This window comes from Ascaphus truei, chromosome 6, assembly GCF_040206685.1.
Source record: "Ascaphus truei isolate aAscTru1 chromosome 6, aAscTru1.hap1, whole genome shotgun sequence".
NCBI lineage: Eukaryota > Metazoa > Chordata > Amphibia > Anura > Ascaphidae > Ascaphus > Ascaphus truei.
Window position 1 is genome coordinate 137,124,213 of NC_134488.1, and position 25,785 is coordinate 137,149,997.

Here is a 25,785-nt window from a genome sequence, read left to right on the forward strand (position 1 = left end):
GCGAGTAAGGGGCTCAGCGAGTAAGGGGCTCAGCGAGTAAGGGGCTCACACACAGAGCCATAATGGGCAGAGTGATGTGTATTGGACGCGCTGCGCGTATAATGGGCAGAGTGATGTGTATTGGACGCGCTGCGCGTATAATGGGCAGAGTGATGTGTATTGGACGCGCTGCGCGTATAATGGGACTGTGCGCACTGCGGGCTGGCGCGGGCTCCTGCGAGAAAGTTCCTTTATTTTGGAAGAAGAGAGAAATGAGGAGGAAGGTTTGGCGACAGTGAATTTAATTTGCAGAACAAAATGGCCGTCGCGTTTCGCCGCCACACACGTTTATTTGTACCGTTGCAATTTAAAATGTGCCGTTGCAAGCCAGTGTTACAGGGAAATAATGCACTTTATGTGTACGGCGGCCCCGGGCGGATGGGGTGGTATAAAGATGGTTTCCGCGTGGAAATGCTGAGTCCAGCTTAATCATCTCAGCCCCATATTGTGTGGCAGGCCTCTCTGGCACTGAAGGGGTTATTTTGCAGGAGGATAGAGATACTCAGTATCACTGTGGGGATGGGGTGGTGGTGTTGCCGCGGTTACAGAGCGGTGAGGAGCAGCAGGCTGTGCTCTTCCATCCTGGGATGGGGAATTTGGGGTACAGACCCCGACAGAAGGATTCCGTGGCACATCCACTCATGACAAAGTCCATTGGGGAGACACCTGGGGGGGGAGAGAGGAGAGTCAGGTACAAGGTACAGGAACTGCAGAGCATCGCAGAGCAGACAGACTGCAGAGCATCGCAGAGCTGAGAGACTGCAGAGTGTCGCAGAGCCAAGAGACTGCAGAGCATCGCAGAGCTGAGAGACTGCAGAGCGTCGCAGAGCCAAGAGACTGCAGAGAGTCAGAGCAGACAGACTGCAGAGCATCGCAGAGCTGAGAGACTGCAGAGTGTCGCAGAGCCAAGAGACTGCAGAGAGTCACAGAGCAGACAGACTGCAGAGCATCGCAGAGCCGAGAGACTGCAGAGCATCGCAGAGCCAAGAGACTGCAGAGCATCGCAAAGCTGAGACTGCAGAGTCACAGAGCAGACAGACTGCAGAACATCGCAGAGCTGAGAGACTGCAGAGCATCGCAGAGCCAAGAGACTGCAGAGCATCGCAGAGCTGAGAGACTGCAGAGTCACAGAGCAGACATTATGCAGAGCATCGCAGAGCTGAGAGACTGCTGAGCATCAGAGCCTAGAGACTGCTGAGCATCGCAGAGCTGAGAGACTGCTGAGCATCGCAGAGCCAACAGACTGCAGAGCATCGCAGAGCCAAGAGACTGCTGAACTGCGCAGAGCCAACAGACTGCAGAGCGTCGCAGAGCCAAGAGACTGCAGAGAGTCACAGAGCAGACATTATGCAGAGCATCGCAGAGCTGAGAGACTGCTGAGCATCACAGAGCCTAGAGACTGCTGAGCATCGCAGAGCTGAGAGACTGCTGAGCATCGCAGAGCCAAGAGACTGCAGAGCATCGCAGAGCCAAGAGACTGCTGAACTGCGCAGAGCCAACAGACTGCAGAGCGTCGCAGAGCCAAGAGACTGCAGAGAGTCACAGAGCAGACAGACTGCAGAGCATCGCAGAGCTGAGAGACTGCAGAGCGTCGCAGAGCCAAGAGACTGCAGAGAGTCACAGAGCAGACAGACTGCAGAGCATCGCAGAGCTGAGAGACTGTAGAGCATCACAGAGCCTACAGACTGCAGAGCGTCACAGAGCAGACAGACTGCAGAGCATCGCAGAGCTGAGAGACTGCTGAACTGCGCAGAGCCAACAGACTGCAGAGCATCGCAGAGATTGCAGAGTGTCGCAGAGCCGACAGAGAGACTGCTAAATATTTCAGAGCTGAAGAAGAGACTGCAGAACATCACTGAGCTGTCATACTGCAGAGCAGACACACTGCAGAGCATCTCTTCCCTGCCTGTGAGATGATTGGTCAGACTGGGAATCTCTGTTAGTCCGTTACATACCAATCAGGTCCATGCAGCGGGTCATCTCTCCCCGGCACCTCATGGTGCTGACGCTCTCCGGGGATGAGCTGTTGTGACACACCAACCCGTTCTCTGCTCCGGGGTCTGTGTCTGAGAGGAGGGGACACGCAGTGTGAGTGTGTGTGTGTGTGTTACAGAGTGACTGTGTGTGTGTGTGTGTGTGTGACACACCAACCAGTTCTCTGCTCCGGGGTCTGTGTCTGAGAGGAGGGGACACGCAGTGTGAGTGTGTGTGTGTGTGTTACAGAGTGACTGTGTGTGTGTGTGTGTGTGTGACACACCAACCAGTTCTCTGCTCCGGGGTCTGTGTCTGAGAGGAGGGAACACGCAGTGTGAGTGTGTGTGTGTGTGTTACAGAGTGACTGTGTGTGTGTGTGTGTGTGTGTGTGACACACCAACCCGTTCTCTGCTCCGGGGTCTGTGTCTGAGAGGAGGGAACACGCAGTGTGTGTGTGTGTGTGTTACAGAGTGACTGTGTGTGTGTGTGTGACTGTGTGTGTGTGTGTGTGGGGGCGGGGGGGGTGTGACACTAACCTGTGAAGACACCTGTGTTACACTGTGTGCTGCTGCAGTACTGGAAGTTGGAGGCGTATGACACTGGATTTTTGCCGTTACTGAAGGCGGAGAGTCCGGGGCTCACGGAGGTGTTACTGCAGCTCTTTATAATCACGTGATGTACGGCTGTGGGACCCCGACATTAACAATTACTCAGCGCTAAACCCCCATATATACCGGGTATCACCAAGCCTCACACAGCTGTCCCCCTCACACACACATACAGAACAAGCCTCCCCCTCCTGTCACACATACTGCCAACTCTCTATATACACACAGTATATACAGTCACTGCCTCTGTATAGGCTGGACTGGTGCAGCTAGCGTGCTTTCCAAAGCGAAAAAGGGAGTGGATCCGTGAAACTGCCGCCCCTGTAAGTGAGCTCAGAACTCACCAGCATAGAAAAAAATGAACAAGTCTCCTTGAGAAAGCGCCACAGAGGGCGTGAAACGCGCGGGAGGAGAACACGTGTTTTGTTTGTCTATTTTCGTACCATTTTTTATGTGGGTTAAATAAACGTTTTTATTTTTTTTTCTATGCTGGTGAGTTCCAAGATTACTTGCAGGGACCCACTGCCTTTGTAGCTTTGCACTCCAGGATCAGAGAGACAGGGTAGGGAGAACGCGGATTACCCTTTCAGTTCGGGTTCATCACAAGCTGCATGTACGCTGAAAACTTCATACGGTGATTAATCGTGAGTAGAAGCGTTACTCCACACCGGACAGGGGTTACATCACGCTGCAGTTATACCGTGGAGGTGGTATATCTGTCCTTCACGGGGTTAACAGGGCTTGTTTATATCAGCGCTTCACCCCTTATCTCCTTCACCTAAACACAAGTTTCTCTTCAGCAGTGATTACCTCCTTATCCAACCCTTTCAGTGCCCCGCTTTTTATCATCATATATTGGGTTAGCGTAGTCACCACATGTTTTGTTCCTTGAGCTTTTATTCGGTTTTTCCTTTTCTATAGTGTGCTTTCCAGCCTACAGGGAGTTAACCTCCCCTGGAGAAGCTAGCAGCAGCTGCAGCAACTAATCAACAAGCAGTCCTCCTGATTCCAGAAAGTGGAAAAGGCAGACAGAGAGCTTGCTTACACACAGAGGTTGCATTTCCCCAGGAGAGGGGAGAGAAATGTTGGTCTGGCTATCTGTTCCAGAGCATGAGGAGGGAGGCAAAAAGGCTGTGGGGACTGCCCAGAGGGATGTGCCTGGTACCTGCAGGACCCTGCAGCCGTGAAGAAGGGGAGCCATGAGGGCCAGGGAATTGCCAAGAGGGCGTTTAGAGTTATTATTTATTTATTTATAAAATATTTTACCAGGAAGTAATACATTGAGAGTTACCTCTCGTTTTCAAGTATGTCCTGGGACATGTATGTTAGGACATGAATCTGATGTGTAAGCATGGCGGTCCTGAGTGATTTCCTGGACTCTTGGGGGACCGAATCCCAACAAACAGATAAGGACTGAATACTGTATATTTGGGTGCCGAAAAGTCTATTGATATTGTTGCTAACCAGGTGGGTTATTTAAAGCTGGGAACCAGTTTAGTTGGCCAGCGACAATAAGAGAGGGAGCTGATGTTCAGTTATTCTCCTGATAGGAATAGGCTTTACTTTTATGATTTGTTTTTCCTTAAAGGGACAGTGGGCCTATTATTGTGTTATTTAACCCCTGTAAAATAAACCCTGTTCAACAACTATAGAGTTTCCTGCCTTAATCTTGGACAAAAGACCCTGCAACTAGACGGAGGGATCACAATATATACCAAGGAGACGTGCCAACCTCCCCCCTCTCATACAAGCTCAGCCTGTATATACTCCCCCTGCCTCACACTCACTCCCTGACTGTATATACCTCCACCTGTCTCACACACCCTCCGCCTGTATATACCTCCTACCATCTCACACATGCTCTCTCCCTGTATATACCTCCCCCATTGCACACTCACACTCCGTGCCTATATTTACTTCCCCCCATCTCACACACGCTCCCTGCCTATATATACCTCCCCCTCTCACACATGCTCCCTACCTGTATATACCTACTCCCATCTCACACTTTCCCTGCCTGTATATACCTCCGTCCGTCTCATGCATGCTCTCTCCCTGTATATACCTCCCTCCGTCTCACACGTTCTCTCCCTGTATATACCTACCCCTCTCTCACACATGCTCTCTCCCTGTATATACCCACACCGTCTCACACATGTTCTCTCCCTGTATATAGCTCCTCCTGTCTCACACACGCTCTCTCCCTGTATATACTGTACCTCCCCCGTTGCGCACACACACTCTGTGCCTATATATACTTCCCCCATCTCACACACGCTCCATGCCTATATATACCTCCCCTGTCTCACTCATGCTCCCTGTCTGTATATACCTCCCCCCATCTCACGCACGCTCTCTCCCTGTATATACACATGCTCTCTCCCTGTATATACACACGCTCTCTCCCTGTATATACACACACGCTCTCTCCCTGTATATACACGCACGCTCTCTCCCTGTATATACACACGCTCTCTCCCTGTATATACACACACGCTCTCTCCCTGTATATACACTCACGCTCTCTCCCTGTATATACACACATGTCCGCGGATACGCACCCTTGTCCATCGCTGTAGTAATGGAATTCTGAAGGCAGTGAGTCTGGGAGGGGCCACATCGCATGCTTGGAAGATCGTCACCCCCACAAATTGAGGGGTGCCCATTACATACTAGGCAGTCTATCCCCTTCTGGGAGTCCTCAACTGAATCTGTAATGGAGAAGGGGTTCAAAAAAGCTGCAGGGGGCCCTGCCTCGGAGAGACTTATCGCCTTTCCAGTAACAGTTTATTACAGTGATCTGACAAAGATCATGGAGGGGAGGGAGGTGGGGGCGTATGTACTAATGTCTCCCAGAGATCTTTTGGGGGGGAGGTGGGGGGGGCGTATGTACTAATGTCTCCCAGAGATCTTTTGGGGGGGAGGTGGGGGGGGGCGTATGTACTAATGTCTCCCAGAGATCTTTTGGGGGGGAGGTGGGGGGGGGCGTATGTACTAATGTCTCCCAGAGATCTTTTGGGGGGGAGGTGGGGGCGTATGTACTAATGTCTCCCAGAGATCTTTTGGGGGGGAGGTGGGGGGGGGCGTATGTACTAATGTCTCCCAGAGATCTTTTGGGGGGGGAGGTGGGGGGGGCGTATGTACTAATGTCTCCCAGAGATCTTTTGGGAGGGAGGTGGGGGGGGGCGTATGTACTAATGTCTCCCAGAGATCTTTTGGGAGGGAGGTGGGGGGGGGGCGTATGTACTAATGTCTCCCAGAGATCTTTTGGGGGGGAGGTGGGGGCGTATGTACTAATGTCTCCCAGAGATCTTTTGGGGGGGGAGGTGGGGGGGGGCGTATGTACTAATGTCTCCCAGAGATCTTTTGGGGGGGGAGGTGGGGGGGGCGTATGTACTAATGTCTCCCAGAGATCTTTTGGGAGGGAGGTGGGGGGGGGCGTATGTACTAATGTCTCCCAGAGATCTTTTGGGAGGGAGGTGGGGGGGGGGCGTATGTACTAATGTCTCCCAGAGATCTTTTGGGGGGGAGGTGGGGGCGTATGTACTAATGTCTCCCAGAGATCTTTTGGGGGGGGAGGTGGAGGGCATATGTACTAATGTCTCCCAGAGATCTTTTGGGGGGGAGGTGGGGGGGGCGTATGTACTAATGTCTCCCAGAGATCTTTTGGGAGGGAGGTGGGGGCGTATGTACTAATGTCTCCCAGAGATCTTTTGGGAGGGAGGTGGGGGGGGGCGTATGTACTAATGTCTCCCAGAGATCTTTTGGGAGGGAGGTGGGGGGGGGCGTATGTACTAATGTCTCCCAGAGATCTTTTGGGGGGGGAGGTGGGGGGGGGGCGTATGTACTAATGTCTCCCAGAGATCTTTTGGGGGGGAGGTGGGGGGGGCGTATGTACTAATGTCTCCCAGAGATCTTTTGGGGGGGAGGTGGGGGCGTATGTACTAATGTCTCCCAGAGATCTTTTGGGGGGGGAGGTGGGGGGCGTATGTACTAATGTCTCCCAGAGATCTTTTGGGGGGGGAGGTGGGGGGGGGCGTATGTACTAATGTCTCCCAGAGATCTTTTGGGGGGGAGGTGGAGGGCATATGTACTAATGTCTCCCAGAGATCTTTTGGGGGGGAGGTGGGGGGGGCGTATGTACTAATGTCTCCCAGAGATCTTTTGGGAGGGAGGTGGGGGGGGCGTATGTACTAATGTCTCCCAGAGATCTTTTGGGGGGGAGGTGGGGGCGTATGTACTAATGTCTCCCAGAGATCTTTTGGGGGGGAGGTGGGGGGGCCGTATGTACTAATGTCTCCCAGAGATCTTTTGGGGGGGAGGTAGGGGGGGGGGGCGTATGTACTAATGTCTCCCAGAGATCTTTGGAGTGGGGGCATATGTACTAATGTCTCCCAGAGATCTTTGGGGGGGAGGGAGGGTGTGTACTAATGTCTCCCAGAGATCTTTGGGGGGGGGGCATATTTACTAATGCCTCCCCCCCTGAGATCTTTGGGGGTGGGGGCGGTGTGGGGGTAGTTACTGTCTCCCAACTGCACAACTGAGGTAAATTCTGTGCAAGTACCAGACCCCCTGGGGATGCCCCGGACCCCTCTCCCCCTGCGGGGGGCAGATCGGACCCTTACCTGGCACTATCTGCGCATTGCACAGCTCTGAGGCACAGCCCCCCTGGGGATGCCCCGCCCCTCTCCCCCTGCGGGGGGCAGATCTGAGCCTCACCTGGCACTTGCTGCGCATTACACAGCTCTGAGGCACAGCCCCCTGGGGATGCCCCGGACCCCTCTCCCCCTGCGGGGGGCAGATCTGAGCCTCACCTGGCACTAGCTGCGCATTACACAGCTCTGAGGCACAGCCCCCTGGGGATGCCCCGGACCCCTCTCCCCCTGCGGGGGGCAGATCGGACCCTTACCTGGCACTAGCTGCGCATTACACAGCTCTGAGTCACAGCTCCCTGGAGATGCCCCGGGACCCTCTCCCCCTGCGGGGGGCAGATGTGAGCCTCACCTGGCACTAGCTTTGCATTGCACAGCTCTGAGGCACAGCACAGCACACTCTGGTTTGCCTGGATGTGTTTCAGGGGGACACTTTCGGTCTTGTTGCAGAACTCCCCCTTACCGCTGGCGCAGACTTTCACCAGGACCTCACCGAACAGCAAACCTGGGGGAGATTGTAGGGTTAATCCAAATAATAGCATGATGTCACCATGTGGGGGTGGGGACTCCATGGCCATAGGCCCCTTATCTGTGTCAGGGTGTCACCCTGTGGTGGAAGGGACTCCATGGCTGTGTCAGGGTGTCACCCTGTGGTGGGAGGGACTCCATGGCTGTGTCACCCTGTGGTGGGAGGGACTCCATGGCTGTGTCACAGTGTCACCCTGTGGTGGGAGGGACTCCATGGCTGTGTCACAGTGTTACCCAGTGGTGGGAGGGACTCCATGGCTGTGTCACCCTGTCACCCTGTGGTGGGAGGGACTCCATGGCTGTGTCAGTGTCACCCTGTGGTGGGAGGGACTCCATGGCTGTGTCACAGTGTCACCCTGTGGTGGGAGGGACTCCGTGGCTGTGTCACCTGTGGTGGGAGGGACTCCATGGCTGTGTCACGGTGTCACCCTGTGGTGGGAGGGACTCCATGGCTGTGTCACCCTGTGGTGGGAGGGACTCCATGGCTGTGTCACAGTGTCACCTTGTGGTGGGAGGGACTCCATGGTTGTGTCACTGTGTCACCCTGTGGTGGGAGGGACTCCATGGCTGTGTCACCCTGTGGTGGGAGGGACTCCATGGCTGTGTCAGGGTGTCAGCCTGTGGTGGGAGGGACTCCATGTCTGTGTCACTGTGTCACCCTGTGGTGGGAGGGACTCCATGGCTGTGTCACCCTGTGGTGGGAGGGACTCCATGGCAGTGTCACCCTGTGGTGGGAGGGACTCCATGGCTGTGTCACCTGTGGTGGGAGGGACTCCATGGCTGTGTCACCTGTGGTGGGAGGGACTCCATGGCTGTGTCACCTGTGGTGGGAGGGACTCCATGGCTGTGTCACCTGTGGTGGGAGGGACTCCATGGCTGTGTCACCTGTGGTGGGAGGGACTCCATGGCTGCGTCACCCTGTGGTGGGAGGGACTCCATGGCTGTGTCACCTGTGGTGGGAGGGACTCCATGGCTGTGTCACCCTGTGGTGGGAGGGACTCCGTGGCTGTGTCACCTGTGGTGGGAGGGACTCCATGGCTGTGTCACCCTGTGGTGGGAGGGACTCCATGGCTGTGTCACTCTGTGGTGGGAGGGACTCCATGGCTGTGTCACCCTGTGGTGGGAGGGACTCCATGGCTGTGTCACTCTGTGGTGGGAGGGACTCCGTGGCTGTGTCACCCTGTGGTGGGAGGGACTCCATGGCTGTGTCACAGTGTCAGCCTGTGGTGGGAGGGACTCCATGGCTGTGTCACAGTGTCACCTTGTGGTGGGAGGGACTCCATGGCTGTGTCACAGTGTCAGCCTGTGGTGGGAGGGACTCCATGGCTGTGTCACTGTGTCACCCTGTGGTGGGAGGGACCCCATGGCTGTGTCACCCTGTGGTGGGAGGGACTCCATGGCTGTGTCACAGTGTCAGCCTGTGGTGGGAGGGACTCCATGGCTGTGTCACAGTGTCACCTTGTGGTGGGAGGGACTCCATGGCTGTGTCACCTGTGGTGGGAGGGACTCCGTGGCTGTGTCACCTGTGGTGGGAGGGACTCCGTGGCTGTGTCACCTGTGGTGGGAGGGACTCCATGGCTGTGTCACAGTGTCACCCTGTGGTGGGAGGGACTCCATGGCTGTGTCACCTGTGGTGGGAGGGACTCCATGGCTGTGTCACAGTGTCACCCTGTGGTGGGAGGGACTCCATGGCTGTGTCACCTGTGGTGGGAGGGACTCCATGGCTGTGTCACAGTGTCACCCTGTGGTGGGAGGGACTCCATGGCTGTGTCACCTGTGGTGGGAGGGACTCCATGGCTGTGTCACCTGTGGTGGGAGGGACTCCATGGCTGTGTCACCCTGTGGTGGGAGGGACTCCATGGCTGTGTCACCCTGTGGTAGGAGGGACTCCATGGCTGTGTCACCTGTGGTGGGAGGGACTCCATGGCAGTGTCACAGTGTCACCCTGTGGTGGGAGGGACTCCGTGGCTGTGTCACCCTGTGGTGGGAGGGACTCCGTGGCTGTGTCACCCTGTGGTGAGAGGGACTCCATGGCTGTGTCACGGTGTCACCCTGTGGTGGGAGAGACTCCATGGTTGTGTCACCCTGTGGTGGGAGGGACTCCATGGCTGTGTCACCTGTGGTGGGAGGGACTCCATGGCTGTGTCACAGTGTCACCCTGTGGTGGGAGGGACTCCATGGCTGTGTCACAGTGTCACCCTGTGGTGGGAGGGACTCCATGGCTGTGTCACAGTGTCACCCTGTGGTGGGAGAGACTCCATGGCTGTGTCACAGTGTCACCCTGTGGTGGGAGGGACTCCATGGCTGTGTCACCCTGTGGTGGGAGGGACTCCATGGCTGTGTCACCCTGTGGTGGGAGGGACTCCATGGCTGTATCACGGTGTCACCCTGTGGTGGGAGAGACTCCATGGTTGTGTCATCCTGTGGTGGGAGGGACTCCATGGCTGTGTCACCTGTGGTGGGAGGGACTCCATGGCTGTGTCACCTGTGGTGGGAGGGACTCCATGGCTGTGTCACAGTGTCACCCTGTGGTGGGAGGGACTCCATGGCTGTGTCACAGTGTCACCCTGTGGTGGGAGGGACTCCATGGCTGTGTCACAGTGTCACCCTGTGGTGGGAGGGACTCCATGGCTGTGTCACAGTGTCACCCTGTGGTGGGAGAGACTCCATGGCTGTGTCACAGTGTCACCCTGTGGTGCGAGGGACTCCATGGCTGTGTCACCTGTGGTGGGAGGGACTCCATGGCTGTGTCACCCTGTGGTGGGAGGGACTCCATGGCTGTGTCACGGTGTCACCCTGTGGTGGGAGGGACTCCATGGCTGCGTCACCCTGTGGTGGGAGGGACTCCATGGCTGTGTCACCCTGTGGTGGGAGGGACTCCATGGCTGTGTCACCCTGTGGTGGGAGGGACTCCATGGCTGTGTCACCCTGTGGTGGGAGGGACTCCATGGCTGTGTCACCCTGTGGTGGGAGGGACTCCATGGCTGTGTCACCCTGTGGTGGGAGGGACTCCATGGCTGTGTCACCCTGTGGTGGGAGGAACTCCATGGCTGTGTCACCTTGTGGTGAGAGGGACTCCATGGCTGTGTCACCCTGTGGTGGGAGGGACTCCTTGGCTGTGTCACCCTGTGGTGGGAGTTACTCCATGGCTGTGTCACAGTGTCACCCTGTGGTGGGAGGGACTCCATGGCTGTGTCACAGTGTCACCCTGTAGTGGGAGGGACTCCATGGCTGTGTCACAGTGTCACCCTGTGGTGGGAGGGACTCCATGGCTGTGTCACCCTGTGGTGCGAGGGACTCCATGGCTGTCACTGTGTCACCCTGTGGTGGGAGGGACTCCATGGCTGTCACTGTGTCACCCTGTGGTGGGAGGGACTCCATGGCTGTCACTGTGTCACCCTGTGGTGGGAGGGACTCCATGGCTGTCACTGTGTCACCCTGTGGTGGGAGGGACTCCATGGCTGTCACTGTGTCACCCTGTGGTGGGAGGGACTCCATGGCTGTCACTGTGTCACCCTGTGGTGGGAGGGACTCCATGGCTGTGTCACCCTGTGGTGGGAGGGACTCCATGGCTGTGTCACCCTGTGGTGGGAGGGACTCCATGGCTGTGTCAGGGTGTCACCCTGTTGTGGGAGGGACTCCATGGCTGTGTCAGGGTGTCACCCTGAGGTGGGAGGGACTCCATGGCTGTGTCACCCTGTGGTGGGAGGGACTCCATGGCTGTGTCAGGGTGTCACCCTGTGGTGGGAGGGACTCCATGGCTGTGTCAGGGTGTCACCCTGAGGTGGGAGGGACTCCATGGCTGTGTCACCATGTCACCCTGTGGTGGGAGGGACCCCATGGCTGTGTCACTCTGTGGTGGGAGGGACCCCATGGCTGTGTCACTCTGTGGTGGGAGGGACTCCATGGCTGTGTCACCCTGTGGTGGGAGGGACTCCATGGCTGTGTCACCCTGTGGTGGGAGGGACTCCATGGCTGTGTCACCCTGTGGTGGGAGAGACTCCATGGCTGTGTCACCCTGTGGTGGGAGGGACTCCATGGCTGTGTCACTCTGTGGTGGGAGGGACTCCATGGCTGTGTCACCCTGTGGTGGGAGGGACTCCATGGCTGTGTCACAGTGTCACCCTGTGGTGGGAGGGACCCCATGGCTGTGTCACTCTGTGGTGGGAGGGACTCCATGGCTGTGTCACCCTGTGGTGGGAGGGACCCCATGGCTGTGTCACCCTGTGGTAGGAGGGACCCCATGGCTGTGTCACTGTGTCACCCTGTGGTGGGAGGGACTCCATGGCTGTGTCACTCTGTGGTGGGAGGGACTCCATGGCTGTGTCACTCTGTGGTGGGAGGGACTCCATGGCTGTGTCACTCTGTGGTGGGAGGGACTCCATGGCTGTGTCACCCTGAGGTGGGAGGGACTCCATGGCTGTGTCACTCTGTGGTGGGAGGGACTCCATGGCTGTGTCACCCTGTGGTGGGAGGGACTCCATGGCTGTGTCACTCTGTGGTGGGAGGGACTCCATGGCTGTGTCAGGGTGTCACCCTGAGGTGGGAGGGACTCCATGGCTGTGTCACCATGTCACCCTGTGGTGGGAGGGACTCCATGGCTGTGTCACCATGTCACCCTATGGTGGGAGGGACTCCATGGCTGTGTCACTCTGTGGTGGGAGGGACCCCATGGCTGTGTCACTCTGTGGTGGGAGGGACTCCATGGCTGTGTCACCCTGTGGTGGGAGGGACTCCATGGCTGTGTCACTGTGTCACCCTGTGGTGGGAGGGACTCCATGGCTGTGTCACTCTGTGGTGGGAGGGACTCCATGGCTGTGTCACCCTGTGGTGCGAGGGACTCCATGGCTGTGTCACCCTGCGGTGGGAGGGACTCCATGGCTGTGTCACCCTGTGGTGGGAGGGACTCCATGGCTGTGTCAGGGTGTCACCCTGTGGTGAGAGGGACTCCATGGCTGTGTCACCCTGAGGTGGGAGGGACTCCATGGCTGTGTCACCATGTCACCCTGTGGTGGGAGGGACTCCATGGCTGTGTCACCCTGTGGTGGGAGGGACTCCATGGCTGTGTCACCCTGTGGTGGGAGGGACTCCATGGCTGTGTCACCCTGTGGTGGGAGGGACTCCATGGCTGTGTCACTGTGTCACCCTGTGGTGGGAGGGACTCCATGGCTGTGTCACCCTGTGGTGGGAGGGACTCCATGGCAGTGTCACTGTATCACCCTGTGGTGGGAGGGACTCCATGGCTGTGTCACCTTGTGGTGGGAGGGACTCCATGGCTGTGTCACCCTGTGGTGGGAGGGACTCCATGGCTGTGTCACCCTGTGGTGGGAGGGACTCCATGGCTGTGTCACCCTGTGGTGGGAGGGACTCCATGGCTGTGTCAGGGTGTCACCCTGAGGTGGGAGGGACTCCATGGCTGTGTCACCCTATGGTGGGAGGGACTCCATGGCTGTGTCACTCTGTGGTGGGAGGGACCCCATGGCTGTGTCACTTTATGGTGGGAGGGACCCCATGGCTGTGTCAGGGTGTCACCCTGTGGTGGGAGGGACCCCATGGCTGTGTCACTGTGTCACCCTGTGGTGGGAGGGACTCCATGGCTGTGTCACCCTGTGGTGGGAGGGACTCCATGGCTGTGTCACTGTGTCACCCTGTGGTGGGAGGGACTCCATGGCTGTGTCACTGTGTCACCCTGTGGTGGGAGGGACTCCATGGCTGTGTCACAGTGTCACCCTGTGGTGGGAGGGACTCCATGTCTGTGTCACTGTGTCACCCTGTGGTGGGAGGGACTCCATGGCTGTGTCACCCTGTGGTGGGAGGGACCCCATGGCTGTGTCACTCTGTGGTGGGAGGGACTCCATGGCTGTGTCACCCTGTGGTGGGAGGGACTCCATGGCTGTGTCACTGTGTCACCCTGTGGTGGGAGGGACTCCATGGCTGTGTCACCCTGTGGTGGGAGGGACTCCATGTCTGTGTCACTGTGTCACCCTGTGGGGGGGGGGGGGGCACAGACTGTATAGGTGATAAGTCCATTCTTAGTTCCCCTGAGATCCCTGGTCGCACTGCACTGGGAATAACAGACTTACTGTTAACTATTGGGGTATGTTTCTGTGAGTTGATAGGCAGACCCCTCCCTTAATTGTTATTCAATTGCATGTGATCAGAGTACTTAAGACAGAATATCTTGGCTGTGAGCCATATGGCTGTTTGTCCCATCTTAAGTGTAACTTCAGAAGTGTGTGGCAGAGTTAATTTTGGAGTTGAAATTGGAGGTGAAGATTGGAGGAAGACCGGGACTCGGCACCACAACTTTGCAACTGTGAGAACTTTACTTTCGATACACTGTGATTCTTTGCGCATTTCCTATCCTCCAGTACCTGGGAAGTCTCTCCTCCTGCATCTCACTATGCCCTCCCCCTATTGCTTTTTTCTGGTTACTGTTTCCTCACTCCTTGGTGAATGTCCCTGTACTCTCCAACTTCCCCACTCCCCACTGCACCATTATTTATACACCTCTCTCCCAACATCTTCTTTACCTCTCAATAAAAAACACCCACACAAATCCTCTATTCACACCCTCTATCTACTCCTTCCTGCTGCTGGGGATCTCCCCTAAACCTGAACCCAGACATACACACCTGATCTCACCCACGCCTCCCTGCCATCTCTTCCCCTGTAAATGGTGTTAACCCTCTCATTTTAATACTACTAACCTTAAAACTCACCCCACAAAGCATCCCAACAGCCTGCACTCATGGTTACTGTCCCACACTCAGCCACTCCTACCACCCATTGTGGCCAAGCACTGCCATCTACAGCACTTATTCCCTCACCTGCTGTCTCTGTAAGTTCCCCATCAAACCTCTTAGATTGTAAGCTCTTTGGGGCAGGGATTTCCTTTCCTATTGTCTGATTTTGCTGCACTTATTGTATTATTATAATTCCCCGTACTGTATTCTTTGTGAAGCGCTGAGTACACTTTTGACGCTATACAAATAAAGACATACAATACTGTATGTGACTATCGTTATGTCACCTTTTGGTGGGGGGAACATACTCCTGTCTCCCAGTGCTGCTATAATTAGGAAGGGTGCTGTTTAGGGCCACAATATCATTACTGGGGCTATCATTGTAAGTGATGATGTCTTGGGAGCTGAGCTTAGGGTCCTGTAGCTGTCTTACATATGCAATACCAAGCTGGGTAAGACGTGAACGTCCTACGTCTAGTCCCCATTGTCCTTTCTGTGTTGCTAGTGACCATTAGTCCCTTCTATGCCTTTGCCACTGAGCCACTGCACCACCTGGCACTGTGATGGGCACATTTTCTCCATGGGACCTTGAGTGAGTCGGGTATCTTCCTCATACATTAGAGTGCAAGCTCTTCAGGGCAGTGTCTGTGTCGCTCTATGTATAGGCCAACATAGACTGTCAGCATTTCGGTGAGGGCAGGAGGTGTACTCACCTCTGTACGTGATGAGTGAGGAGCTGCAGTATAAGGTGCCATCCTCACAGGTCTTGGGCTCCTGTTTCCGCAGGGCGAGCCCGGGGGTGCCCCTATAATGGTAGCACTGCAGGCTGGCAGCTGGAATGGGGCACAGAGTGTGGGTTATCACTAGCACTTAATGACATCAAACATCCCAGCTGGATTCACTACCACAGGGAGCCCGCAACGCACCGGCAATTAAAGGGTTAAACAAGTACAAATCTGTCCCTGGGAACATATACACAGTTCATGATATCCTCACTCTGTCCACTGACTCCTCTCTTCATATTCTAGACTCTCTTGGTATCCAACACGAAGTCTGAACCTGGTTCTCCTCATACCTCTCCCACTCCTCATATTGGTATCCAATGCAAAGCCCAATTCTGATTGTCCCCATACTTCTCCCACTACTCTCTTGGTATTCAACCCAAAACCCAGTCCTGGTTCTCCCCATTCCTCTCCCATTACTATCTTGGTATCCAATGGAAAGACACCAACTATCCTATCATGAAATAATTGAAGGATTGGTAGGCCATACTTAAACCTGCAATAGGTAAGTGGAGCTACTGGTGTAGTGTCTGACAAGTAACCTGTGTTGTAAGTAGGAGCCCAGTGGGGGGACCTCTTACCACTAAACTGTTAAAGAAATAAACAGTTTAGTCGGGTAAGTACTCAGTGTAGCACTTAGTTAAAGATACAAAGTGGCTACGCTTGTACTAAATGGTGAACACAATATGACACTTATGACTCAACGTTGAGAGCCCTATTAAATAGCTCAAAGTGACAAGTATAATACTACTGACGGTCAGAGTGCTGTTGCTGCCCACGGACGCAGTCTGCGAAGCACTCCGACCAAGTATGCGCCCACACCTCTTCGATGAGCCTGCGTCACTGAGGAAGTGACGTCAGACGTACCGATGTACGTTTCCCCTTCGTGGCTTCATCAGGGGCCCCTCATACATCTCCAACTACTATCTTGGTATCCAACGCAAAGCCCAATTCTGGTTCTCCCCATACCTCTCCCACTACTCTCTTGGTATCCAATGCAAAGCCTGATCCTGATTCTCCCCATACCTCTCCCACTGCTCTCTTGGTATCCAATGCAAAGCCCGATCCTGGTTCTCCCCATACCTCTCCCACTGCTCTCTTGGTATCCAATGCAAAGCCCGATCCTGGTTCTCCCCATACCTCTCCCACTGCTCTCTTGGTATCCAATGCAAAGCCCGATCCTGGTTCTCCCCATACCTCTCCCACTGCTCTCTTGGTATCCAAAGCAAAGCCCGATCCTGGTTCTCCCCATACCTCTCCCACTGCTCTCTTGGTATCCAACGCAAAGCCCGATCCTGGTTCTCCCATACCTCTCCCACTGCTCTCTTGGTATCCAACGCAAAGCCCGATCCTGGTTCTCCCCATACCTCTCCCACTGCTCTCTTGGTATCCAACGTAAAGCCTGATCCTGGTTCTCCCCATACCTCTCCCACTGCTCTCTTGGTATCCAACTCAAAGCCCGATCCTGGTTCTCCCCATACCTCTCCCACTGCTCTCTTGGTATCCAATGCAAAGCCCGATCCTGGTTCTCCCCATACCTCTCCCACTGCTCTTTTGGTATCCAACGCAAAGCCCGATCCTGGTTCTCCCCATACCTCTCCCACTGCTCTCTTGGTATCCAATGCAAAGCCCGATCCTGGTTCTCCCCATACCTCTCCCACTGCTCTCTTGGTATCCAAAGCAAAGCCCGATCCTGGTTCTCCCCATACCTCTCCCACTGCTCTCTTGGTATCCAACGCAAAGCCCGATCCTGGTTCTCCCATACCTCTCCCACTGCTCTCTTGGTATCCAACGCAAAGCCCGATCCTGGTTCTCCCCATACCTCTCCCACTGCTCTCTTGGTATCCAACGTAAAGCCTGATCCTGGTTCTCCCCATACCTCTCCCACTGCTCTCTTGGTATCCAACTCAAAGCCCGATCCTGGTTCTCCCCATACCTCTCCCACTGCTCTCTTGGTATCCAATGCAAAGCCCGATCCTGGTTCTCCCCATACCTCTCCCACTGCTCTTTTGGTATCCAACGCAAAGCCCGATCCTGGTTCTCCCCATACCTCTCCCACTGCTCTCTTGGTATCCAATGCAAAGCCCGATCCTGGTTCTCCCCATACCTCTCCCACTGCTCTCTTTGCATCCGATGCAAAGCCCGATCCTGGTTCTCCCCACACCTCTCCCACTGCTCCCGTGCTAACGTCTCCACACCCTGCTGATCTATCTTTTGGTTCCTCTGTTTTCTTTTTTTCTCTCGACACACGATCACTTGGTGATTTCAGCAGCTTGTTTGGCTTCCAGTATCATCTCTATGCTGGCACCACCGAAATGGCTTTCCCGGAGCCGCTTCCACTTCTGTAGCAAACCCGCAGGGCCCCGCAGCGCTGGATGCAAGTTGGAACCAGGCACGTTCAAATCCCCCGCTCAGTGTACACACAGCCTCGACTTGGGGCATCCCTGGCACGCCCTCAGAGCCCCCCGCTCAGCGTACCCACAGCCTCGACTTGGGGCATCCCTGGCACGCCCTCAGAGCCCCCCGCTCAGCGTACACGCAGCCTCGACTTGGGGCACCCCTGGCACGCCCTTAGAGCCACCCCCCCCCCCCCCCGCTCAGTGTATCCGCACGCCAGCCCAGGAGAGGTCTGCGGAACCCAAATCAGTCGCTGCTGTTCTAGGTTCCCGGTCTCCATTGAAAAACCTGGAGTTTGGGGCAGCAGCCCCTTCCCCTGCCCTCAGTGCCGGGACGCTATCTCCGGAGGAGACAGGCACCTCTCTGTCTGGGCAGACAATGGCTCCACTCTTCATAAAAACATCTCCCAGATAGGAGGACTGCCCATCCTTCATTTGTCTCCGATCTCCCGTGGAACCAGCCCAGCCCGTGTTCCTTGGCATGTAGACTGGGTAATCGGATTACCAGCCCAGCATGCCCAGGAACCAATACATATATATCTGGTTTCACTTAACCCGGGGGTTCTAACTTCAGCCCTCAAGACCCCCCAACAGGTTAGGTTGTCATGATATCCCTGCTTCAGCACAGGTGGCTCAATCAAAAATATCCCTGCTTCAGCACAGGTGGCTCAATCAATCCCTGCTTCAGCACAGGTGGCTCAATCAGGGACAGTCTCTGAGCCCATTTGAGCCACCTGTGCTGAAGCAGGGCTATCCTTCAAAGCTGATCTGTTGGAGGGGAGGACTGGGGTTGAGAACCCCTGACTTAACCCTTTGCTGCCAGAAGGTCCTGCAACGCATGGCGGACGGGTTATATTCACTTACCCAGGCACAGCAGGGCACTGAGCAGCCCGCACTGCAGGGACAGCTTCATGTCTGTGGGTATCCTGGGCTCTGTCAGGCTGGAGCTGGGAGCTGTGAGCAGCACGGAGGGAGTAAGCGCAATATAAACAGGTCTCGCAGGTCCCTGCATGGGAGGACCAGCCAGGGAAGGGCACAGCAGGGCGATGTCAGGCACACTGATACCTACATGTCTGGGCCTGTACCTCTGGGGCGTTAACCCCTGCACCACCCAGTGCACTGCAGGAGATAAAGGTCCTGCCCCACACAGGGTTAAACTGACAGTGATACACTTAATAGGTTATAACCAGGGGATTGATTTTGGGGAGAAAAACAGACGTGAGTATTTTTAATACTGTTTTAATGTCGATACTGTGAGTAAAGATTACTGTGGGATGTTACTCCGGTGACCTCTATAACCTCCGTCCCCTCTCTGTAACATGTCCGTGTGACCTCAATAACCCCGTCCCCTCTCTGTAACATGTCCGTGTGACCTCTATAACCTCCGTACCCTCTCTGTAACATGTCCGTGTGACCTCTATAACCCCGTCCCCTCTCTGTAACATGTCCGTGTGACCTCTATAACCTCCGTACCCTCTCTGTAACATGTCCGTGTGACCTCTATAACCTCCGTCCCCTCTCTGTAACATGTCCGTGTGACCTCTATAACCTCTCCCCCTCTCTGTAACATGTCCGTGTGACCTCTATAACCCCGTCCCCTCTCTGTAACATGTCCGTGTGACCTCTATAACCTCCGTACCCTCTCTGTAACATGTCCGTGTGACCTCTATAACCCCGTCCCCTCTCTGTAACATGTCCGTGTGACCTCTATAACCTCCGTACCCTCTCTGTAACATGTCCGTGTGACCTCTATAACCTCCGTCCCCTCTCTGTAACATGTCCGTGTGACCTCTATAACCTCTCCCCCTCTCTGTAACATGTCCGTGTGACCTCTATAACCCCGTCCCCTCTCTGTAACATGTCCGTGTGACCTCTATAACCTCCGTCCCCTCTCTGTAACATGTCCGTGTGACCTCTATAACCTCCGTCCCCTCTCTGTAACATGTCCGTGTGACCTCTATAACCTCTGTCCCTCTCTGTAACATGTCCGTGTGACCTCTGTAACCTCCGTCCCCTCTCTGTAACATGTCCGTGTGACCTCTGTAACCTCCGTCCCTCTCTGTAACACGTCCGTGTGACCTCTATAACCTCCGTCCCCTCTCTGTAACATGTCCGTGTGACCTCTATAACCTCCGTCCCTCTCTGTAACATGTCCGTGTGACCTCTATAACCTCTGTCCCCTCTCTGTAACATGTCCGTGTGACCTCAATAACCTCCGTCCCTCTCTGTAACATGTCCGTGTGACCTCTATAACCTCCGTCCCTCTCTGTAACATGTCCGTGTGACCTCTATAACCTCCGTCCCTCTCTGTAACATGTCCGTGTGACCTCTGTAACCTCCGTCCCCTCTCTGTAACATGTCCGTGTGACCTCTATAACCTCCGTCCCCTCTCTGTAACATGTCCGTGTGACCTCTATAACCTCCGTCCCCTCTCTGTAACATGTCCGTGTGACCTCTATAACCTCCGCCCCCTCTCTGTAACATGTCCGTGTGACCTCTGTAACCTCCGTCCCCTCTCTGTAACATGTCCGTGTGACCTCTATAACCTCTCCCCCTCTCTGTAACATGTCCGTGTGACCTCTATAACCTCCGTCCCTCTCTGTAACATGTCCGTGTGACCTCTGTAACCTCCGTCCCCTCTCTGTAACATGTCCGTGTGACCTCTATAACCTCCGCCCCCTCTCTGTAACATGTCCGTGTGACCTCTATAACCTCCGTCCCTTCTCTGTAACATGTCCGTGTGACCTCTATAACCTCCGTCCCCTCTCTGTAACATGTCCGTGTGACCTCTATAACCTCCGCCCCCTCTCTGTAACATGTCCGTGTGACCTCTATAACCTCCGTCCCCTCTCTGTAACATGTCCGTGTGACCTCTATAACCTCTGTCCCTCTCTGTAACATGTCCGTGTGACCTCTATAACCTCCGTCCCTCTCTGTAACACGTCCGTGTGACCTCTATAACCTCCGTCCCCTCTCTGTAACATGTCCGTGTGACCTCTGTAACCTCCGTCCCCTCTCTGTAACATGTCCGTGTGACCTCTATAACCTCCGTCCCCTCTCTGTAACATGTGCGTGACCTCTATAACCTCCGTCCCCTCTCTGTAACATGTCCGTGTGACCTCTATAACCTCCGCCCCCTCTGTAACATGTCCGTGTGACCTCTATAACCTCCGCCTCCTCTGTAACATGTCCGTGTGACCTCTATAACCTCCGCCCCCTCTCTGTAACATGTCCGTGTGACCTCTATAACCTCCGCCCCCTCTCTGTAACATGTCCGTGTGACCTCTATAACCTCCGCCCCCTCTCTGTAACATGTCCGTGTGACCTCTATAACCTCCGCCCCCTCTCTGTAACATGTCCGTGTGACCTCTATAACCTCCGTCCCCTCTCTGTAACATGTCCGTGTGACCTCTATAACCTCCGTCCCCTCTCTGTAACATGTCCGTGTGACCTCTATAACCTCCGTCCCCTCTCTGTAACATGTCCGTGTGACCTCTATAACCTCCGCCCCCTCTCTGTAACATGTCCGTGTGACCTCTATAACCTCCGTCCCTCTCTGTAACATGTCCGTGTGACCTCTATAACCTCCGTCCCCTCTCTGTAACATGTCCGTGTGACCTCTATAACCTCCGCCCCCTCTCTGTAACATGTCCGTGTGACCTCTATAACCTCCGTCCCCTCTCTGTAACATGTCCGTGTGACCTCTATAACCTCCGTCCCCTCTCTGTAACATGTCCGTGTGACCTCTATAACCTCCGCCTCCTCTGTAACATGTCCGTGTGACCTCTATAACCTCCGTCCCTCTCTGTAACACGTCCGTGTGACCTCTATAACCTCTGTCCCCTCTCTGTAACACGTCCGTGTGACCTCTGTAACCTCCGTCCCTCTCTGTAACATGTCCGTGTGACCTCTGTAACCTCCGTCCCCTCTCTGTAACATGTCCGTGTGACCTCTATAACCTCCGTCCCCTCTCTGTAACATGTCCGTGTGATCTCTATAACCTCCGTCCCCTCTCTGTAACATGTCCGTGTGACCTCTGTAACCTCCGCCCCCTCTGTAACATGTCCGTGTGACCTCTGTAACCTCCGTCCCCTCTCTGTAACATGTCCGTGTGACCTCTATAACCTCCGTCCCTCTCTGTAACATGTCCGTGTGACCTCTATAACCTCTGTCCCCTCTCTGTAACACGTCCGTGTGACCTCTGTAACCTCCGTCCCTCTCTGTAACATGTCCGTGTGACCTCTGTAACCTCCGTCCCCTCTCTGTAACATGTCCGTGTGACCTCTATAACCTCCGTCCCCTCTCTGTAACATGTCCGTGTAATCTCTATAACCTCCGTCCCCTCTCTGTAACATGTCCGTGTGACCTCTGTAACCTCCGCCCCCTCTGTAACATGTCCGTGTGACCTCTGTAACCTCCGTCCCTCTCTGTAACATGTCCGTGTGACCTCTATAACCTCCGTCCCCTCTCTGTAACATGTCCGTGTGACCTCTATAACCTCCGTCCCCTCTCTGTAACATGTCCGTGTGACCTCTATAACCTCCGTCCCCTCTCTGTAACATGTCCGTGTGACCTCTATAACCTCCGCCTCCTCTGTAACATGTCCGTGTGACCTCTATAACCTCCGTCCCCTCTCTGTAACATGTCCGTGTGACCTCTATAACCTCCGCCCCCTCTGTAACATGTCCGTGTGACCTCTATAACCTCCGCCTCCTCTGTAACATGTCCGTGTGACCTCTATAACCTCCGTCCCCTCTCTGTAACATGTCCGTGTGACCTCTATAACCTCCGCCCCCTCTCTGTAACATGTCCGTGTGACCTCTGTAACCTCCGTCCCCTCTCTGTAACATGTCCGTGTGAACTCTATAACCTCCGCCTCCTCTGTAACATGTCCGTGTGACCTCTATAACCTCCGTCCCCTCTCTGTAACACGTCCGTGTGACCTCTGTAACCTCCGTCCCCTCTCTGTAACATGTCCGTGTGACCTCTGTAACCTCTGTCCCTCTCTGTAACATGTCCGTGTGACCTCTATAACCTCCGTCCCCTCTCTGTAACATGTCCGTGTGACCTCTATAACCTCCGTCCCCTCTCTGTAACATGTCCGTGTGACCTCTATAACCTCCGTCCCTCTCTGTAACATGTCCGTGTGACCTCTATAACCTCCGTCCCCTCTCTGTAACACGTCCGTGTGACCTCTATAACCTCCATCCGTCTCTGTAACATGTCCGTGTGACCTCTTTAACCTCCGCCCCCTCTCTGTAACATGTCCGTGTGACCTCTGTAACCTCCGTCCCCTCTCTGTAACATGTCCGTGTGACCTCTATAACCTCCGTCCCCTCTCTGTAACATGTCCGTGTGACCTCTATAACCTCCGTCCCCTCTCTGTAACATGTCCGTGTGACCTCTATAACCTCCGTCCCCTCTCTGTAACATGTCCGTGTGACCTCTATAACCTCCGTCCCTCTCTGTAACATGTCCGTGTGACCTCTGTAACCTCCGTCCCCTCTCTGTAACATGTCCGTGTGACCTCTATAACCTCCGCCTCCTCTGTAACATGTCCGTGTGACCTCTATAACCTCCGTCCCCTCTCTGTAACACGTCCGTGTGACCTCTGTAACCTCCGTCCCCTCTCTGTAACATGTCCGTGTGACCTCTGTAACCTCCGTCCCCTCTCTGTAACATGTCCGTGTGACCTCTGTAACCTCCGCCCCCTCTCTGTAACATGTCCGTGTGACCTCTATAACCTCCGTCCCTCTCTGTAACATGTCCGTGTGACCTCTATAACCTCCGTCCCTCTCTGTAACATGTCCGTGTGACCTCTATAACCTCCGTCCCTCTCTGTAACATGTCCGTGTGACCTCTATAACCTCCGTCCCCTCTCTGTAACATGTCCGTGTGACCTCTATAACCTCCGTCCCCTCTCTGTAACATGTCCGTGTGACCTCTATAACCTCCGTCCCCTCTCTGTAACATGTCCGTGTGACCTCTATAACCTCCGTCCCCTCTCTGTAACATGTCCGTGTGACCTCTATAACCTCCGTCCCTCTCTGTAACATGTCCGTGTGACCTCTATAACCTCCGCCCCCTGTCTGTAACATGTCCGTGTGACCTCTATAACCTCCGTCCCCTCTCTGTAACATGTCCGTGTGACCTCTATAACCTCCGTCCCCTCTCTGTAACATGTCCGTGTGACCTCTATAACCTCCGTCCCTCTCTGTAACATGTCCGTGTGACCTCTATAACCTCCGCCCCCTGTCTGTAACATGTCCGTGTGACCTCTATAACCTCTCCCCCTCTCTGTAACATGTCCGTGTGACCTCTGTAACCTCCGTCCCTCTCTGTAACATGTCCGTGTGATCTCTATAACCTCCGTCCCTCTCTGTAACATGTCCGTGTGACCTCTATAACCTCCGTCCCCTCTCTGTAACATGTCCGTGTGACCTCTATAACCTCCGTCCCCTCTCTGTAACATGTCCGTGTGACCTCTATAACCTCTCCCCCTCTCTGTAACATGTCCGTGTGACCTCTATAACCTCCGTCCCCTCTCTGTAACATGTCCGTGTGACCTCTATAACCTCCGTCCCCTCTCTGTAACATGTCCGTGTGACCTCTTTAACCTCCGTCCCCTCTCTGTAACATGTCCGTGTGACCTCTATAACCTCCGTCCCCTCTCTGTAACATGTCCGTGTGACCTCTGTAACCTCTGTCCCTCTCTGTAACATGTCCGTGTGACCTCTATAACCTCCGTCCCCTCTCTGTAACATGTCCGTGTGACCTCTATAACCTCCGTCCCCTCTCTGTAACATGTCCGTGTGACCTCTATAACCTCCGTCCCTCTCTGTAACATGTCCGTGTGACCTCTATAACCTCCGTCCCCTCTCTGTAACACGTCCGTGTGACCTCTATAACCTCCATCCGTCTCTGTAACATGTCCGTGTGACCTCTTTAACCTCCGCCCCCTCTCTGTAACATGTCCGTGTGACCTCTGTAACCTCCGTCCCCTCTCTGTAACATGTCCGTGTGACCTCTATAACCTCCGTCCCCTCTCTGTAACATGTCCGTGTGACCTCTATAACCTCCGTCCCCTCTCTGTAACATGTCCGTGTGACCTCTATAACCTCCGTCCCCTCTCTGTAACATGTCCGTGTGACCTCTATAACCTCCGCCTCCTCTGTAACATGTCCGTGTGACCTCTATAACCTCTGTCCCTCTCTGTAACATGTCCGTGTGACCTCTATAACCTCCGCCTCCTCTGTAACATGTCCGTGTGACCTCTATAACCTCTGTCCCTCTCTGTAACATGTCCGTGTGACCTCTATAACCTCCGCCCCCTCTCTGTAACATGTCCGTGGGACCTCTGTAACCTCCGTCCCTCTCTGTAACACGTCCGTGTGACCTCTATAACCTCCGTCCCCTCTCTGTAACATGTCCGTGTGACCTCAATAACCTCCGTCCCCTCTCTGTAACATGTCCGTGTGACCTCTATAACCTCCGCCTCCTCTGTAACATGTCCGTGTGACCTCTATAACCTCCGTCCCTCTCTGTAACACGTCCGTGTGACCTCTATAACCTCCGTCCCCTCTCTGTAACATGTCCGTGTGACCTCTATAACCTCCGTCCCCTCTCTGTAACATGTCAGTGTGACCTCTATAACCTCCGTCCCCTCTCTGTAACATGTCCGTGTGACCTCTATAACCTCCGTCCCCTCTCTGTAACATGTCCGTGTGACCTCTATAACCTTCGTCCCCTCTCTGTAACACGTCCGTGTGACCTCTATAACCTCCGCCCCCTCTCTGTAACATGTCCGTGTGACCTCTATAATCTCCGTCCCTCTCTGTAACATGTCCGTGTGACCTCTATAACCTCCGTCCCCTCTCTGTAACATGTCCGTGTGACCTCTGTAACCTCCGTCCCCTCTCTGTAACATGTCCGTGTGACCTCTATAACCTCCGCCTCCTCTGTAACATGTCCGTGTGACCTCTATAACCTCCGTCCCTCTCTGTAACACGTCCGTGTGACCTCTGTAACCTCCGCCCCCTCTCTGTAACATGTCCGTGTGA

At 54.9% G+C, this 25,785-nt stretch overlaps 1 protein-coding gene across 1 annotated transcript; it reads right to left on the reverse strand.

Moving 5' to 3' along the window:
* Window positions 1–264: 264 nt before the first annotated feature.
* LOC142497964 (uncharacterized) lies at window positions 265–18,744 on the reverse strand. Its single transcript, XM_075606445.1, has 7 exons — window positions 18,590–18,744; window positions 15,261–15,380; window positions 7,626–7,778; window positions 5,183–5,332; window positions 2,550–2,696; window positions 1,995–2,105; window positions 265–705 (listed from the first exon to the last, which is right to left on the reverse strand). The coding sequence occupies exons 1-7, from the start codon at window positions 18,735–18,737 to the stop codon at window positions 548–550; spliced, it is 987 nt and encodes a 328-aa protein (XP_075462560.1). The 5' UTR covers window positions 18,738–18,744; the 3' UTR covers window positions 265–547.
* Window positions 18,745–25,785: the final 7,041 nt, after the last annotated feature.